Raw genomic sequence first — 17,931 nt, 5'->3', positions numbered from 1 at the left:
TTTTTTAATGGGTCATCATCTGACAGAAATAAACGAACGGCAACACTGTCATTATTTCACATTTTTATGAATTTAAATGGGCTATAATAAATATATCGCAAATAACACGTTTGCGTTTTCTAAAAAAAAATGTTTGGCTAAGTGCGCAAAGCTCTGGTTTCGCAACATTTACTTTTAATTTGTTATTATTTTATATTATATTTATATTATATTATTATTATTATTATTATTATTATTATTATTATTATTATTATTATATAGTAGCCTGCAGTATAGATAATTGTATTATTGCTCTTAATATGCTATCGCAAGCTAATATTTTAGGTCTTCAGGTTGTATTGCAGCTTTAGGCCCATCAGACAATAGTAGCCTATACTCTTTTTCATGTGAAAATAATAGTAATAATCAACAAAGTCTAAACCCAAGTAATTTTCAGGTACATATAAAGGCGTAATAAAAGAATGATGAGGGCTGAAGTCTACGACAGAGGGCGCAGTAGCTTTTTCTTTGGCTAGGCTGCTATGCTACATTTTTGAAAACCTCTTTAAAAACCAAGCATCTCTACGTAATATTTTCCACATATCGCAAAACATGACGTTTATCATTATCACCTGTGACCAATAATCACTAATAGTGGGGGTGTGGCTATTTCGCCGTCATTTAAAACAAACTGTCCAACTAATTTTTTCTGCTTGTGTGCTGAAGTTATCTAAATATTGCTAGCTTATTTTTTTCTTCTTCTTTGCACTCGAAGAAGCAATTTCGTCCATGATCTAAACCATTTTCATAAGCTACATACCTATGTCACGAATAAATAGGTGCGCAACTTGTCACTGACATGTAAAAATATTTAAACACGTTGATTTTTTTTTTATTGAAATTGTGAAAGAATCCTACAACAACAACAACAACAGAAAAATCCGGACAGCCAGCACAACGGGACACGTTCATATATTTCTTTATATAAACTCAGCTCGAGAAGAGAGGAATGTGGGTCTCTTCTGTTGGAGTACATTAACCTGAGGTTTCCCAAACCTTGTGAGTCCCGCAGCTTGATAAGTGTTTTTACAGCGACTTCTACAATGCAATGATGGCACACGCTTTCATCACGTGTCACAGGCAGATTAAACAGCAACGCATCACAGATAGGAACACCTTCTGTCTCCAAACAACAAACGCTATAGCTTTCGTTTACAACAACCATAGTGAAAAATGAAGAAAACAAAACAAAACAAAACAAAAAAGAAAATAATGCAACGAGTTAAACTCTAAATATTATGTACACGCAAATGTACAGCTTTGAATAAATTAATACCAATTTGCATATTCTTAGGTCCTTGTAGCTTATTTACAGAATTAGGTTTCTTTTAATAATAATTACATTAAATAGATCAGATACAACTGTCTGTCGGATTTAGCCCAACTAACGGTCCAACTGTCATGTCGATCCCTTTTTATTTTTATTTCTTCTTCTTCTTCTTCTTTTCTTTTTCGTTTTGGATGTAGCTCGGATGTTTTCAGTCTACAGATTTTACGCGAATCACCATTTAGATATATTGCAACCAGCAGTGATCCCACTGACAAAAAAAAAAAAGAAGTATGTTATTTGTAAATTCCTTGTTTCCTTTCTTTTCTCTTCTCTTTTTTAAGTAGATTGGTGCGTGTTCTATCAAGAGTTAATTAGGCTAGACCATAGATTGTCTTCGCAGCATCTCTCCACCACCAACAGAACCGTGTCCAACGTTTTCTTTTATTCATTTTTACTTCTTGACTGCTGTTTGCTTTTTTTTTTCTCCCCCGCTCCAGTCGTCCACGCGCAAAAACAGTACGTAATGAAATTTCTCGCAGAGAACCACTTAATAAAATCCTCTGGCAATTCAAGTCATGCCCTGGATAGGTTTGGGGATGCTTGATCACTTGGGCGAATCCCTAGGTGAGGAAGTCTCCCGCTGACTCTCTAGGCCGCTCACTAGTCTTTGAATGTTCTGAAGTTCATTGATGGATTCCTTCATTGTCGTTTTCGGTGAGCCGTTTCTCTGACTCGCCCCCGATTTGTGATCAGGCGCAGGACTGGCTTCCCTGCTACCGCATTTGGACGATTCGGACGAGGGGTTCAGGCCGCTTGGCAATCCGGTGGTGAGCAGGTTTGTGCTTTGAGGGATGGACACGGGGAGCTGATAAGGGTTGAATCGCAGGCGAGGGCGAGCAGAGCTGCTCAAGAACGGGTTCCTTGAGAGCGAGGAGGCCGTGTTGCTGTTCGCGGGAAGCGCAGAGGCCGCCGCAGCTGCCGCCGCCATGTAGGTGTAGGGGTACGGAAAGAGTCCACCGAAGGTTGGCATCGGGATGCCCTGTAATAAGAGACACGAGTTAGCGACTTTAAGCACACCGACCGTGCACCGGTTTGAAAGGCGAGGATCTGCTACGTGACGAATTTCCAGAGATCCGGTATTTGCGCAGATGAACGAGTGCCACCTGTTCGCAGTCCGTCTGATTTCAGCGGCAGGCCTGTTTATTGACTTTTAAAGCGCGCGGAAACAAACGCTACGAGTAATCGCTGCCGACCGGGACAACCGAAAAAAAAAACAAAGATGCGACGAATCGATCTGCTTCACTGTTAATCTTCTTTAAGAGATAATGCTAGGTTTTAAGAAATTAAAAAAAATCCGGATCTGACTTTATTCAACGGATGAAGTTTTGCAATGCATTTGTATTTCCGTGTAAGTAATGCAAATGAATAAAAACTGCCAATGTTGCGAGCAAAGACCGTATCGCTTGACGTAACCAATGTTACGCATCCATAACCAGACAGGACATACAGTGGCATAGGCGTACATTTAGATTTTTAATGGGGAGAGTTCCCTTACCTGCGAGGCAAGCATGTGTTGAGATAGATGAAAGGGAAAAGGACTCGGGGTGCTCCCAGCCCCCTGGGCCGACAGGCTTCCGTTCTCCAGGCCACCAGCTCCTGACACTGAAGCCAGTAGATGTCCCATGCCCATGGCTGAAAACGCTCCGGGTGCCATTGCAAATTGTCCAGGGTGAAATAATAGAGGTTGTCCGGTGTTTAGTGGGTTAAAGAACTGTTGACTGTGCAGGCCGGAAAGCGCCAAACTCTGAAGGTGCCCTGCCCCAAAATGCGAAGGACTCTCTGTCTGTACCATTAGAGGAGAGAAGCTGTCTTTACTGCCGCTAAGACCACCGTTTTCCGTGTCCTTCTTTGACAGGTCGCTGTCTTTCCTCGACCTGGTCTCTAGTTTGTCTTTCTCCAAGTTTCTTATGCTAAATATGGAATCGCTCGACTTTCGGGAGTCCGCGTGATCGTCTTTCTTCTCCAGAGCAGGCCTCTCGCGCCCCCGGTCCTCACACCTCGACCTGAACGGAGATGGAGGCTCTGGTCCGGGACTGCTGGAGCCACCGCACCGCTCATCCTGCTGGTCCAGTTCGTGCTCGCTGTCAGTGCATGTTTTATCATCTGTGGTGGGACAGAATACTTTTTATCCACGTGTTCAATACAAAAAAAAAAAAAAAAAAAAAAAAACGAAAAAACGAAAAACTTTGTTGAAATGGAGTCTTAGAGTCGCTTGATTCTAATCCCTAACGTTTGACAAGCCGACGACGTTTTCGTACAGTTTATAACAGACTACTTTATAATAAGATATTAATTGCTAAAATAATGCTTGGCAGGCTAACTATGAGAACAACTAAAAATAATCGCGACGAAATAGAAATAACTACCCAATTTAAAAAAAATATATATATATATAGCTTTGAATGTTTTCTACATCCAGGCGTAATGTAAATATAACGAAAATGTAATTCAGGGCTGTAATCTAGGCCTTATGTGTTGCTCCAGATGAATTAACCATATACATTCTTTGAGAAATTGATTTTATCAGCACATTCGCTTCACGATAAACTCTATTAAAATTGCTTTGTGAATTATTGAAGCAGGCTAGTCTTGAAAAACGCTAAAGGCATAATACAGCGGCTTGTAAATGATATGACACTTAGGCATGTTTCCTCTCAGTGATCTTGAAGCATAGCGATATCATTTATTAATAGATTTAGACCTACCTCTGCTGCTCCGGTTAAATCTGAGTGGGCTGGAAACCGGACCAGGTGAATGACCAGCATCTCTGACGGTGGTAGGTTCGCTTGAGGAAGCATCAGAGTCCGCGCCATCACGGTCCACTTTACACTGATCCTCATACATGCGTAATGACGGAAGGGTCAGTTGTTTCCTTAAAAAAACCAAAAAAAACAATAAAAAGTGAGAAACGACATTTTACCTAAATGGACCCATCGCACGGTAAATTACAAATGAATATTATAAATAATACAACCGTGCAATGAAATAAATCTAAACATTTCGCTAAGCTTTGAATCCGGCCATTTTGCATTGCGTAATGCGTGCGAACCGTAAAGTTTTCAAAACCCACCTTTTTTCCCTTCTACCATTCCCCGTGTCTCTGAAGCCTTTGGCAAAGGGGTTATTGTCAATCTTCAGCTGTGTTATCTGAATGCAAACCAAAAAAAAAGGACGCATATATTTTATTATTCGTAATTTTTTAAAACAATAATACAGCAGCATGATATTGCAATGTCATTATAACGTTATTAATCGTGGCTGTCCTATAAATGTCACGCTGCACGAATGCATAATCTGCGAGTAGAGTATCCAGATTTAAATGCATAAAAAGCAAAGCCCCTAGAAGTGGCGCGATCGTCATTTGTTACCCCACCTCTGTTAAACACGCCGCGCGGACGACATTAAAGTGCTAATTTAATTATTAAAAATGTTTAATGAAAAAGATCAAATCACGACCCCCCTGAGGAGATTCCGCGAGTAAACATTTTCCATTTGTCAAATTGCTATTCTCCGCAGCACAGCGGAGAGAACAAGAGAGGCGAACTAGAGAAGTGACGCCGACCTGCTATCAATAATTAATAGTGCGGTTTGAATCATTGCCAGTTTTTACAAGTTCCATGAAAATACAGAGCGATGTAACAGAGCGATTTTCGCTGTGCCCGAGCGATTTGGACGCCGTGGGCTATAAATTCAGGAGAAACCAAGGCCTCGAAGTTCACAGATCGCTAAGCTAGATGGCCCCTGCTTTTTTTTTTTTTTTTTTTTTTTTTTTTTTTGCGTTTAGCAACTGACACGCTTTGATTGCTGAGCCTCGGAGTGTGTAGCTCCCGGACAAACCGGCGAGCTTAAGTGCCTGCTAATCGATTGTGACTCTGTGTCATAAACTTTACGATACCGACAAGCTCGCTAGGCCCCTTGGACACAGACTACAATTAACATGAGCAGTAGCTTGAAGTAGCACCGGACACGAGCTGTTTGAAATGCTTTAGAGATACACTTTCGCATATTCCGAACAGGCCTAGCAGCCTACCTCTGTAAATACCGCTCCTCTCGTTGAGTGAGAGTATACTGTAAATCCGCACAGAAGAACAAAAGCAGAAATGTTTAAAGCTGTACGTTACACAGCGCGCACCTGTGAGGTCCGTCGAAATACAGGGAGCTTACGTACCTTGTCGTTTTGATAAGCGGTGACAGCAATAAAATCGGTCTCGGGAAAAACGTATGTCCTGAAAGTGCTGTACGGAAGCTTCAGAATATCGTTGGCTCTCACAATGTGGAACCTGGGCTGGTATTTATGCATTGAATTCAGGATGGTCTAATGAGAAGGAGAGGAAGAGAAATGGAAAACATTAGTGCTTGTCAAAATAATTATCCATTCGAGTCATTAGTCTTCAGAATCGTTTTAGACGATAAATACCGCATAACATACGCAGTAATAGTGGAAATATTGTTCTTGGGTTAAATCACGTATAACAACAGGCCTGGGCCGGTGGCAGGTAGACAGAAAACAGTCACGGGAACATGCGACATGAATGATGTGGTGGTGCTATTATCATAACGCGAATTCAATCTCAAAAAGATGCTTTAAAATGGGTTTACGGATCGTACCGTTCAAGAAAGCATTACAAAATGCGATGATCAACACACACACACACACACACACACACAAAATATATGTATACATTTTCTGTTTGGCTGTACAAATATCAAATGGTTGTGCCATGCATGTAAATGTTTCATTTGTTTCCAGTCGATTTGTTTGCAAGTCGCGTAGGGGAGCAGGTCACACACTATATTTGACTGCATGCTCATGTATAGAGTATCGGTCAGGATCATCGCATCCGTCTCAACGCGGTTCACTCAACTACCAGAGACCGCACGGGTCGCTCTACCTGTGCAGTTCGTTGCCGCGCTGACTCAAAACGGCGCGAGTTACACTTTCACCGTCACTGTTTGTAAACTCGTTTACTGTAGCGTGATTCGAGCTCTCTCCGCTTCTTTTGACCTCGTGTTTTTGTCACTTCCACCCCCTCATAAAAGTTATAGCGCTCTGCGTCCATCGTAAACAATAGAAGTAACAGGGGCCAAGAAAAAAAAACGCAGGATGAAGTATTTACGTTACATAACCGAGCTGTCGATGTCATCGTTATTTATAACGAATAAAATTAATACCTCGTATCTGGTTCATGAGCTTGCCGAAACAAAGAAAGAAAGAAATGTGGCGACAGTAAAGAATTCTACGTGGCCGAATAAATTAAATACGCTAACACACACACATACACACACACACACACTTATATATATATATATATATATATATATATATATATATATATATATATATATATATATATATATATATACACACATATCGCCCATGAATAAAGAGCGTAAGCATTACGAGCTTAGGCATTACAAACCACAGATGGCAGTACATTTATATTTATGTATTACACAATGGCACACAATTACAGCAGGCCTTCGTGCAACACACAAGACGTGTTATTTACAAAGAAAAACGGGTTACTTACAAATCCGTGTTTGTCCGAAATGTTGTTGGTTAGCTTCAGTTTATGAAAAGCAACAGGCTTAGCCATCCATTGTTCCCCGGTAGCTGGGCTATCCGGATGTATATACATTCGCTTTGGCATCTCCGGGTCGGCCTTCCCCGCCACCATCCAGCGGGAGTTGTGGAACTTGTAGCGGCAGTCGTCGGCAGCCACAATGTCCATCAACAGAATATACTTGGCTTTTTTATCGAGTCCATTGATGCGGACTTTAAAAGGTGGAAACATTCTCCTGAAGGAAAAAGGAAATACGTCCATAAATCAAACCCCCTTTTTCTTTGCAAACGTGGGCAGATGCGGTCTTAACGTTTTAACAACACAACCAAATGATATTTAAACGTTTTGTTTACCTTAGCTAGATTTATTAAATAAAACAACCGCACTAAAAATACACGTTCAACAAATATTAACATTTCACTCGGCTGCAGATAATTTAGCTCGCCGCAAGACTTCAATCTTCCGTGAAAGCGGCAGGTTATTTACATAAAATAGTTTATTGTCACCTCAGTGCATAAGCAGACCGAGGGAAGCATTTCTCTGTTCGAACTAAAAGAAAGCACGATTTAACTGTGCCACACCGTGCCTCGAAAGTCAATAATTTGTTGCTATTGATATAAGCAGCAAAAAGCCTCAGCTGTTTTCCTTTTGCTAGCCACAGAATACGCATCGCTTGTACTTTCCCCATTTCGTTTTCATAAGTCAAATGAGCAGATGAATCGTTCAGGTACACATGCTCTGACAGTAACACATTCATTTCTGCAGTCTCTTTGACATAATAATTAGGTCAGCCAGTTCAGGGCGCAAGACATTGACGTGAAAATAAAGGCGCAATGGCGAAGGGTAGCGATGTGAAGAAGACAGAGGTTTAGTAATGAATTTACTGGGCCTGCTGTGCTGCACGAACGTCGAATTTATTGTGGAATATACGCGGAGTGCATCGTAGCATTCCCTCGTATAAACACCGAAACAAAAGACTACGAATACAGCAGCCGTCAACTCACCTGCCAGATTTCGTAATAACCATTTCTGTTCCTAATTTGTGGAACTGGTCCCATAGATCCTTCGCTTCCAGTGTGACTTTTGGATCGTCTTCGACCTCTTCCTCTGGCTCCAGGCTCTTAAGACTGCGAAGATGAGCTGCCTGATGATGGTGACTCAGAGCCGGATGGAGCCCAGCCTCCGCGGCTCCGGCGAGGGTATGGTCCGGGATCGGCTTCGTGAGAGCCCCGGGAGGCAAGGTCAGAGCCGGAAAGAAGGAGGGTTGTGCGGCCGCTAGAAAAGCTGACATGGGAAAGTCGGTCGGCCGGTGAGCGTGGAAAGGGTGGTAAGCCATCGCAGTCCCTGTAAAAACTGGATCTCTCATCGGTGCATCCAACAATCGTAGTGGAAAAAATATATTCAGTGGTGTTCTCTGGCAAAATCGGCGCGTATCCCGGCGATAAACTGTCTCACTACGAGAAGGAAAAGCGCAGCAAGGCAATTTCGGCAAAATGCGAATCGCGAAAAGGCGAGCAAAGACAGCGGCGAGGATCTTCCACTTTAACTCCCGTAGCTGCTAGTTTCCACGAAGTCCCCGTAATAATATCAGTCAAAGTGAGCGCAGCGACGCTTTGAAGGCGGATTTGGGGATTCCTGTTCTCCAACAGTTGCTCTCATAAAAAGATTACTCTTTCGATGCGGATGTCCATTCAAGCGCAGTCATTCTACGCAGACACGGAGTCGAAATGGTTAGATCTTGCCCTGTCCACTGTACAACTGTAACTATCTCACATGTCCTTCCTGCTCTGATCCCAGCACTAATGAACCAAGCCCCCTTGATTGCTGATTTTACGCTTTCTGGACCAATTGTGGGCCTCCATAGGCGTGGTTTTGACAGCTCCGGCCAGGCTCAAGGAGAGGGGGTGGACGAGAAGGTGTCGGAAGCATTAGCAGTAAGAAAACATGTCAACAGAATAAAATATTAACCAATGACAGAAAAGATCGGGAAATCCCACCCCCGTCTCCAAGCCAAGCAGCGGGTCAGCCCTCAGTGCTTAGCCGGTGGTGACTGCACCTCGGTCGGCTTGCGCTTTATAATTACGATGCCTCCTTGTTCGAGGAGCAAACTCATCCTCCGACACACACTGAAAGATAGGAATTAAGATTACTGACGTGTAAATGAACAAAAAGCGCATATTGTTATGGTTAGCTAGCGCAAAACATGACACGCTTTTCCTTGGCAGCACATTTTAAAACATTACAAATTGAGGACGACTATTCGTTATAGTCAATAAAAATATCAGGGGCACACCAAATGACGTTCATTCTTTTCCGCCGTGCGTGTCAAAAGCAAAGCGCGAGCATTTTGTTCATAAAATAGCGCCGCACGCCCATAGCCAAAGGACCTCGTCGCGCGTGTGAATTGAATAACTATTTCCGCGCTTCCTGCGTGTGTCGCGACAGACTTCATGTGAGGAACGGCAGCCAATAATGGGACATTGGTGCTTTAAATTGTGCCCCGGGTCATTCAAAGCGCGCAGCCACGCGCTATACCCACCGAAGAAAGAGGAAGAGAGTTGACGGAGTCTAAAGACCAATGTAAAGATAATTTTGGTGAGTGCTGCATTACTCTTAACTGTTAACTCTTCACAGGCGTCTGCGGTTAACTACTAATATTGTTTTTTTATTTACTCCACGTGTGTCGCAACACACAAATACAACTGTGAAGGTATTGTATTCACGAATTTACATTTACGTGTATTTCATCGATCCTAACGCTGCGCGTTCAGGTGTAACGCGCCTCGTTGTGCTCTCAAAAAATAACACACGTCTCGATGCGTTTAGGTTTAACTGCCACGCCACTAAATGTTCACCGTCTATTTTGGACCTGTAGTTTTAGCAGCGGGTCGAGCCATAAGTGTAGTGTATACCTTTAAGAAATCCACTCGCGGACTCTAGATTTACTTGGATTGGGTTTGTTAGATAGCCGCTTGGCGCCAGTCGGCTGACGTACCGCAGTAAGACCCGTCTCTTGTCAGTTCATATTTACTCCAAAATCCTCTAACAGTGCACTCCAATCCTTTTAGCATTCACGCTAAAGTTTTGGCTTGCGCTTGCCTTTCTTTGTCTCCAAACGACTCGCGATCTTTTATAAGTTAGTATTTTCACGACCAGACGTCGCACCGAATAGTTCCAATATTTTCGAAACGTATCAATGCCCGATCTATGCTTTCCGTGCGGACGGATTCAACCGGTTGCGGAATGTTGTCACTTTTACACTTCGATACAAATCAGCAGAACACGATGACAGGCTGTATGTTTAACCCTTACCGCGCCAGAGAGGACCCGATAGCGTTCACAAATATTGCTTGTAAAATACCGAAAGGTTACAAATTATTATTATTATTATTTTTGGTCAACAGCTGACCGGAAACTGGATTCGTGTGCAGCTGTTCTTTATAATAATAAAAAAAAGCAGCGAGGAGGTTGAATATTGGCTCTTTGTAGCTACTTAGTCGCACGATTTGTGATATTCGCGGAATTGGATGTAAAATGGTTTAGAGGGCTTAGGTTTCATTGCTAGAGAGTATTACGGATTGCCGCTCACGTAATAATGCCGTCAAAACAGCTAGAATGTCTTTGCAAGAAATAATTGCACCGCGCGTTTTTTAATTGAACATTGAATATTAATCGAGGACAACGCGTTAAGCAAATTCGTGACTGTTTGTTGAAAAGGTAAATTAGCCTACACGCGGTAACGTTGCATAACGATAGCTGAACCCGCGCCGGGAACGAAGAAAGCGGGGACAAAGTGAGCAGACACTTGTTGCCGGAGCCACGAGTGAACAGACACGGAGATAAAGCGGGGTTTATTGAAACTGACAAGAAAACGCGGGACGTGCGCGCATTTACCACACAGGTATGCTAATTATTCGAATAGGATACGTGTTTCGTGAAAATAACAGCAGACGCACGTGATACTGAATGAAAATAAACCAATGCTACCGCAAACGAAAAACGTCCAAAAATCACTGTGCGACAATAAAACGTTTTTCTGCTTCGCGATGAAGGACGTTTAAATGTAGCCAAACGAAACGGCAAACAAGAATGTGATCAGCGTCTCCTGAAGTAAAATCTTCATCATTTAAAGCTAAAACACTTTCTCGGTCGGGTAAAATAAGCACATAATTCTCCTACGCCAGGTTTTATAATATAAAGTGATCATTCTAAATGAAGTGTAATTAATTACACGGAAATACTTTTGGCAAACCAAAAATACCTGTAATATGTTAGCTTAAAATAAAATCATTGACTGACGATTTATGATCAATGTACTTCCTGGTTATTAGACATTTTTTCCCCTGAAAATACCTTTTCCACTTTTATTCAACAGCTCTTGCACCTGATTTTAAATATTAAAGATCGTTTATGAAAAATATACACATTTTCGTAGCCCATACGCAGTTTAATACGCGGCACAGTGTTGAAACAGGACTAATCAATAGTGTCGTTTGATCAAACTTCGACAGAGAGCGATTCGGATCGGGAGGAGATTAGCCACACGTGGGAATGCTAATGGTTTTCTATGTATATACTTAAGGAAGTGATCACATCAACAAAGTCTCTGCAATTACGCCAGATTTATTTTCCCCGCTGTACACATCTAAACCGACAGGAACGTGATCACTGAACTCTTATCACACACACGATTTAAAAACTTTTCACAGCCCTGCCGCCGTTTACCGCCAAAACGACGAGGCGCCGGGAAACCGATGACCGCTCGTTTTCCAAATTAATTGTAACGACGAAACGCGTCGTTAAAGGTTTGTCAGGTGACTGAGAGCATCAGCTTCGACCAGAGGACGTTTTCGTGAGCTAAAAATAGCCCGGTGCCAAACTTTTCTGCACGATCTGCTTCTGTCCTTGAAACGCTGTCCGCTGTAAGACAATGTGTCTAATTGTGTTTCCAGGTTCTGAGGAAATTAATATGTTCCTGCAAAAAGATAACGCAAACCTTTGCAATACCTTTCACATATATGAAACCAGATGATCCTCAAGGGCTGATCATTAAATGACCGTTGCTCTTTTTTCTGCTTTTACATTGTTGCTCCTTCTTTTCATCTTTTCATCATCTCTCTGCATCATCTCTCCTGCTATATTTAGCCAGTAGACTGAGGCCTTGGCGCCAGACCGTTTAAGACCTGTCAAAGTCCCTCATATTTCCCCTTGTCACATGTATACCCAGCGCCTCCACCAGCTAGCAGCCCCCTCTCTCCTCCTCCTTTCCCTCCAGCTCTCTCTCTCTCTCTCTCTCTCTCTCTCTCTCTCTCTCTCTCTCTCTCTCTCTCTCTCTCTCTCTCTCCTCCATTCTTACTACCCATCCATTTGATCCGCTCGCGCTTATTCCGCCAAATCGTACAGTTTGCTCGCCGCACAGCCAGCCTCCCCTGGACGTGTCCGCCGTACCTGATGGATGCGCGACGACAATTTTATAGACATCTCTGGCGACCTGCTCCTTCTCAAAAGTACATCAGCAACAGTATACACCACACATCTAAATTCATTGTAACTGTAAAACACGCAGCACGTTGCTTTCGCTATATTTGATCGCACTTTCTTCCGGGGTGATGCTATCGCTAAATCCTCACACGAACCTGTTGATTTCACTAAATTCACAGCAAAACGTTATTTGTGTGAAAGAGGCCGACTGCGGACGTCCTCACAGCGTTTAGCAAATTCACGACCGTTTGTTGAAAAGTGTCACAAAAGTGTTTCTAACCTACTATTTGTGAGAATATAAGTCTGGCCCAAACCGAGAGATACACGGATCATCGTTAGGTCTGAACTTTTTGAAACAGTAGCCTACTAATGCTGCAAAATATTGCTTCATATTTGTATAATTATGTTGTAGCCTATTTTTTTTTTACAAGACAGATGGCCTGTGTTTGAAAGCGAGCCTCGCTTATATTTTTAGTAATTTAATAATAGCGATAAAGACATAGTTTATAGAGATCCTGACAGGTTCCCTGGTTTTGGGCATTCAGGGAAAAAAAGGCAGATTTGTGTAGCCTACATAAATACGCACCGTTATCGATCGCTGCAAAACAATCGAGATTTTTCATATATTTTTAGCCCGCTTGGTTGAAATTGTCAATCGCTCTTGCGATGTTTTACTAAAGATTCAACAGCACCAGGAACTCTTTCGGTGTTTTCCCTTAACGATTTAACAATACTGAACTTTCAGAATCCACTTAAAACGACTAAATCTTTTTTTAAAATACGTTTAAAGGATTTAGGCGAAGCGCGGCTGATTATTAGTAGAAGCGAGCCCTTCTTCAGGTAACAGGTGGGGGCGCTCTAATGACCTCGGGGAAGAACTTCACCTGATTCACAACACACGGTCTGCTCCAGTACGGACATCTATTTATTTGTCATTTTTCCTCTAGCACGGGTTTAGCACACTAACAGCTTAGCTCGGTTATTTTATAATACATAATCTCAAACAGCCTATCGCACATTAGTAATTGTATTTTGCAAACATGACATCCGTACCAACTGAAAATAATAGCGTGCTCTGTTTCGTGCTTTAGTCGCACTAGCAATAACCTGTTGATACAGCTATAGATTATAATATTTAAAAAAAATGTTTGGGGTTACATAATCGCAAGTACTAACACGTGTATTAGAAGCTGATATGGAGAGATGTGTGAATGTCACACCGTATTAGTAATTAAAGCAGTGATTTATTAGTTTGGTTTATGATCACACACACACACACACACACACACACACCGGACGTTCTCGCTCCCCTGAGGTTTTGTGTTGTGTGATGCTGACTGAGCCCATCTTTTCCGTTCATGTGCAACAAGTGTTTTACCCCTTTGCAAAGTTTATAGTTATTTGTGGTTGATGCACGCTGTATATTGCCTTCACATTTAACCATCCATCATGTTTTTCATCATACATTTAACTTTTAATAATGTCATTAACTGATTATCCGATTAGTCAAATCATTAATGAAAAGGAATTCATTTGCTCACTCATTTGGCACCACATATTTGAATTTGAATTTAAAAAGACCAATTGAATGTATTTTATTTATTGTAATATATATATATATATATATATATATATATATATATATATATATATATATATATATATATATATATATATATATGTGTGTGTGTGTGTGTGTGTGTAGATATATATATCGCATAAAATTAGACATTATTCGTCAAATAATGGTTTATTTTTCATTTCTTCCTTGTTGTGGCACATGCGCAGTTACATCTACTTAGTGGTGAATATACACACTCACTTTAAACACATGGCCGTAAAAAACGTATTTTTTCTCTAAAGAACACACATAAAATACAAACTCATTCAGTCATTTAATCACCCGCAGTCAGAAATATGTCGTGTAATGTGAATAAATAAACAAATGTTCTATATTATATTTGCATGCACGATTTGCAAGTTTCCTTTATGATTTGACTTTAGAATTAATGCCCCTGAATCTACTTTATATGCACTTTACGGGCTACTTAATAATGTTTTTCCACAGACTGCTTCAAACAGGAAAGTTCAACTCGTCGTTGTAAAAGGGTGCGAAATAAGGGGTAGGGGCAAACTCTTAAGTAGTAACATCAATAATATAAAACAAGCCCCTTTCACAATCAATCCGGCGCTATTCAGTGAGAATGACTGGAAGATAAAGAAGATTGTTCTGTTAGCGGCAAACAGACGCCCGTCGTTTCGATCAGGACGCGTTCAGGTGCGGGATCCTGGAGATAAGTTGATCTAATCGAGGCTATTCAGCGGCTAATTGAGAAATAGTACGTGTCACACATTAATGTCAACACCGACCCCTTTAATCCAGCAGGAGCTGTGAGATGTGATCCAGTCTACAGTGCTTCAGGTGACAGACCATTACAGCGTGAAGCGATTACTGGAAGACAGCGGGCAGAATCCTATCAACCAGAGCCCTTTTTCCGTGTATGAAAATACGTCGTATAGGCCTATAATAAGTTAATAGCTCAATCGAATAAAGTGCATATTTTGACATTTTCACAAAAGCTTTCGTGAAGCGAATTTCTTTAACATTTCGACGAAGAGCGTCTTTAAAATATAATGAGTGGGATTGTGAAATGTAACTACAGGCTATAAACGTGACCGTTTTACAGTTTAATTTAACATTACAAGCCTCGTGTTTACCTTCACAACACTGCTAAGTGTTTAAAATGAATTGACTTTTTTTTTTTAATATAAAAGATATTTGTATACATATCACGTTTGCAAAAAATCATAGCAAGATATAACAAAATATAGTGAGATACACTTGTTACCTGAATGACGTATATTAATACATTTTTTATAATACTGTTTTTGTACAGTAGACTCATGCATAATGCAAATAAAATCTTCAAACTTATCATAAGGTACAGGCTTTTACTTTTATCTTCATGCAGATTAAAAACCCGTTATTGTGTTTTTGTTAAGGTGTTAAGAAAAATCCACTAATATCATTGATGCTAAGGTGCTTGAGGTTCTTGTTCTCCATCCCCCGACCCCCTTTAAATACATCTTCTGTTTTCTGTTTATGGTTCAAGAGGAGCAGGCGTTAGTTCAGTTAGTAGTTAAGGGATGCATGACCTCCGAAGGGGGGAGAGACCAGCGGCCGTGCCAGAAAACAGCCTCTTACTGAATGGAGCCCATTCCCATTGGGATACATAGAGCGCAGAGTATTCCAGGAGTGTTTTGGAACAAACAGCCACAAAATCTTACACGGATTGCCAACAAGCCTCGACAGATTGACTCATAGTAGATTGCGTATCAGCGCCACAGTGACTAAACGGCAGACTGCTTATAGATTAACGCTTCTTTAACTGAATGTACAAATTTGCACAGCAGCCTTCTGACCCCACAGAGAGGAGGAAACCTCTGACACTCCTCACTGAAATGCCTGCTATCTTCTGTTGGTATTTATAGGCTGTCGCTCCGGTGATAAGGTGGCACTGGCGGTCTGGAGGGAGACGGAGAGGAACGAGGGCTGACCTTCCCAGACAGAGAGTGTGAGCTCTGCCACTGTCCTCCACACCGTCATGATGACTGCTTCACGCCGCCTTTGAGACACTGTGGGAAGCGATTGAGAGTGTGTGTGTGTGTGTGTGTGTGTGTGTGTGTGTGTGCTTTTTAAAGGGAGAAGTGATGAGAAGATGCTGGTGATGATGGAAAGGGGAAAAAAAACAATCTGCTTGTTTGACTCGGTACAATAAAGATCACTATGACGACAAAAAACAATGGCTTTTTTGTTATATTATCTGCCTACTGCAGCAGGTCAAGTTGCACACGAATTATACTTTTGTAAGAAAATGACAAAATTACCCGTTATTATATATTGCTGCCTATTTGATAGCAAAGTTAAATATAGCGATGCGTTTAAAATTTGACATTTTTACGGCTGCTAAAGTTGCACATTGCAAAGAAACCTTTCATTTGTAAATCACAGCACAAAACGCACACACACACCGAGACGGAAAGGAAGTGATTGAGATTCGTAGCCTCGGGCCCAGATTTTTACCTCGTCATTTAAATGCATTTATTTATTTATTTATTTTTTTATAACAAATATATTCAGGAGAGAGCAAGGTAAGTTAACAAGGGAACACAACAAACTTAAGGAAATCAGAAAGCATATGCTGTATTAAGCAAAACACACAAATGTATAGAAGACTTGTTAAATTCACTTGCATAAATTCCTATTTCAAGATCACATCGCGTAAGTGTTGTTACAAAAAATATAGTTCATACAAAGCATGTGCGCTGCATTCGGACCTGAAGTCATGCCAACTTGAATGCCGTTATAAATTACAGTGAACAATCTCTTTATGTTTCCTCTCCAGCTACTGAGGCTTTCAACATGCACAGAGCTGCCAGCCAACAGCGGGCTCTTTTAGCTTTTTGACAAGCTGATGATTAGGACCGTGTATTCACATTTCTTGTTTAATTGGTATTTATCAATAACTGTGTGTTACGTATGCGAAACGTTAAATCTAGCCAAGCAAAGCTAAAAGATACTCTTCAAACAAAGCCGTTTAAAACAGTTAAGCTAATACAAAATGATATATTGGAGATGATAATGATAGAACGTGTTTTTTAACATTTGGGTAGTGTTGAAATCAGCGGCATGAGCTGAACGGATGCTGTGGATCGTTTAGAACGGAAAAATCCCTTTTTGAATGAATCGGTACGCGACACCTACGCATAAATTGAAAGTAACTGAAGCAAATAAAATCGAATCCAAGTAACTGACTCTCATTAAAACAATCAAAAAACTAAATCAAATATACAGAAGAATGTGCGGAATAATAAACACTATAACGTAACACGAGATTGGGTTGTAAACATGACCGTGTTTGATTACCTATAAAAGTCAAATCAAATGTGAACTACAGTACATGTCTACTAAAATATATCAAACACTGCTTATGATATGTTGATCGGAAAAAAATCACCATAGTGCTTTATAAGCTCAAACCTAAACTCAACTACAGAGAGGTAATCAGGACACACTCTCCCACACCCAGCGTTCAATAAAGACACGCACTGGAAGTTCGACTGATAATGATATCGGTAATATGACACATCTTTGAGAAAAGTGGCAGCTCCAGCGGATCCCTTCTACGGTTCATCCGACCCGTCAAGGTTAATATCCATGCACTCTCTCTCTCTCTCTCTCTCTCAGGTGGAAGCGATGTTAACATTAATCTATGAGGGAAGTGGATGACAAAAGACGTTAACGCAGGGCCTGATTGAACAGGGTTTTCCTGCGTGCCGTATCTGATTAAAGGAAAATCCACATTTTAAAGAACAGAGAGAAAAGATATAGCGGCGCAGGATGGAGCTGTGTCGATGTATTGTTGTTGTACTGTCAAGATTGTCCAAAGACGACAGACGTTTCCTCGGGCGGGACGGCTGCTTTTAGGGGAATGCAGTGGGGTAGAGGCTGAGGGG

At 41.3% G+C, this 17,931-nt stretch overlaps 2 protein-coding genes and 1 long non-coding RNA gene across 6 annotated transcripts in view; 1 reads left to right on the top strand and 2 right to left on the bottom strand.

Moving 5' to 3' along the window:
• Window positions 1–847: 847 nt before the first annotated feature.
• Window positions 848–8,726, bottom strand: tbx2b (T-box transcription factor 2b). Its single transcript, XM_043258866.1, has 7 exons — window positions 7,938–8,726; window positions 6,901–7,168; window positions 5,538–5,684; window positions 4,440–4,516; window positions 4,075–4,241; window positions 2,865–3,472; window positions 848–2,348 (listed from the first exon to the last, which is right to left on the bottom strand). The coding sequence occupies exons 1-7, from the start codon at window positions 8,297–8,299 to the stop codon at window positions 1,914–1,916; spliced, it is 2,064 nt and encodes a 687-aa protein (XP_043114801.1). The 5' UTR covers window positions 8,300–8,726; the 3' UTR covers window positions 848–1,913.
• A 331-nt stretch (window positions 8,727–9,057) lies between these two features.
• On the top strand, window positions 9,058–16,215 carry LOC122358902. The gene is made up of 2 exons (XR_006252657.1): window positions 9,058–9,528; window positions 15,907–16,215. It is a non-coding gene; the product is annotated as an uncharacterized LOC122358902 (long non-coding RNA).
• A 271-nt stretch (window positions 16,216–16,486) lies between these two features.
• The window catches only part of bcas3 (BCAS3 microtubule associated cell migration factor), a 193,336-nt gene continuing 191,891 nt past the window's right edge, over window positions 16,487–17,931 (bottom strand). For all 4 annotated transcript variants that reach the window (XM_043258853.1, XM_043258854.1, XM_043258855.1 and 1 more), the window contains one exon: window positions 16,487–17,931. This exon is cut by the window's right edge. In XM_043258853.1, the coding sequence (XP_043114788.1) occupies window positions 17,899–17,931 (33 nt within the window). In that variant the 3' untranslated portion in view covers window positions 16,487–17,898.

The sequence above is a fragment of the Puntigrus tetrazona genome, chromosome 15 (genome assembly GCF_018831695.1).
Source record: "Puntigrus tetrazona isolate hp1 chromosome 15, ASM1883169v1, whole genome shotgun sequence".
In the NCBI taxonomy this organism is placed as follows: Eukaryota; Metazoa; Chordata; class Actinopteri; order Cypriniformes; family Cyprinidae; genus Puntigrus; species Puntigrus tetrazona.
This window is presented reverse-complemented; position numbering and strand designations above follow the sequence as displayed.

What these genes read in the sequence shown, in the direction of transcription:
- tbx2b (XM_043258866.1), bottom strand. Translation starts at nt 8,299, where the DNA reads ATGAGAGATCCAGTTTTTACAGGGACTGCGATGGCTTACCACCCTTTC. An exon ending in GTTATTACGAAATCTGGCAG is followed by an intron (nt 7,169 to 7,937) that starts GTGAGTTGACGG and finishes TTTTTCCTTCAG; the next exon opens with GAGAATGTTTCCACCTTTTA. An exon ending in AACACATGCTTGCCTCGCAG is followed by an intron (nt 2,349 to 2,864) that starts GTAAGGGAACTC and finishes CTCTTATTACAG; the next exon opens with GGCATCCCGATGCCAACCTT.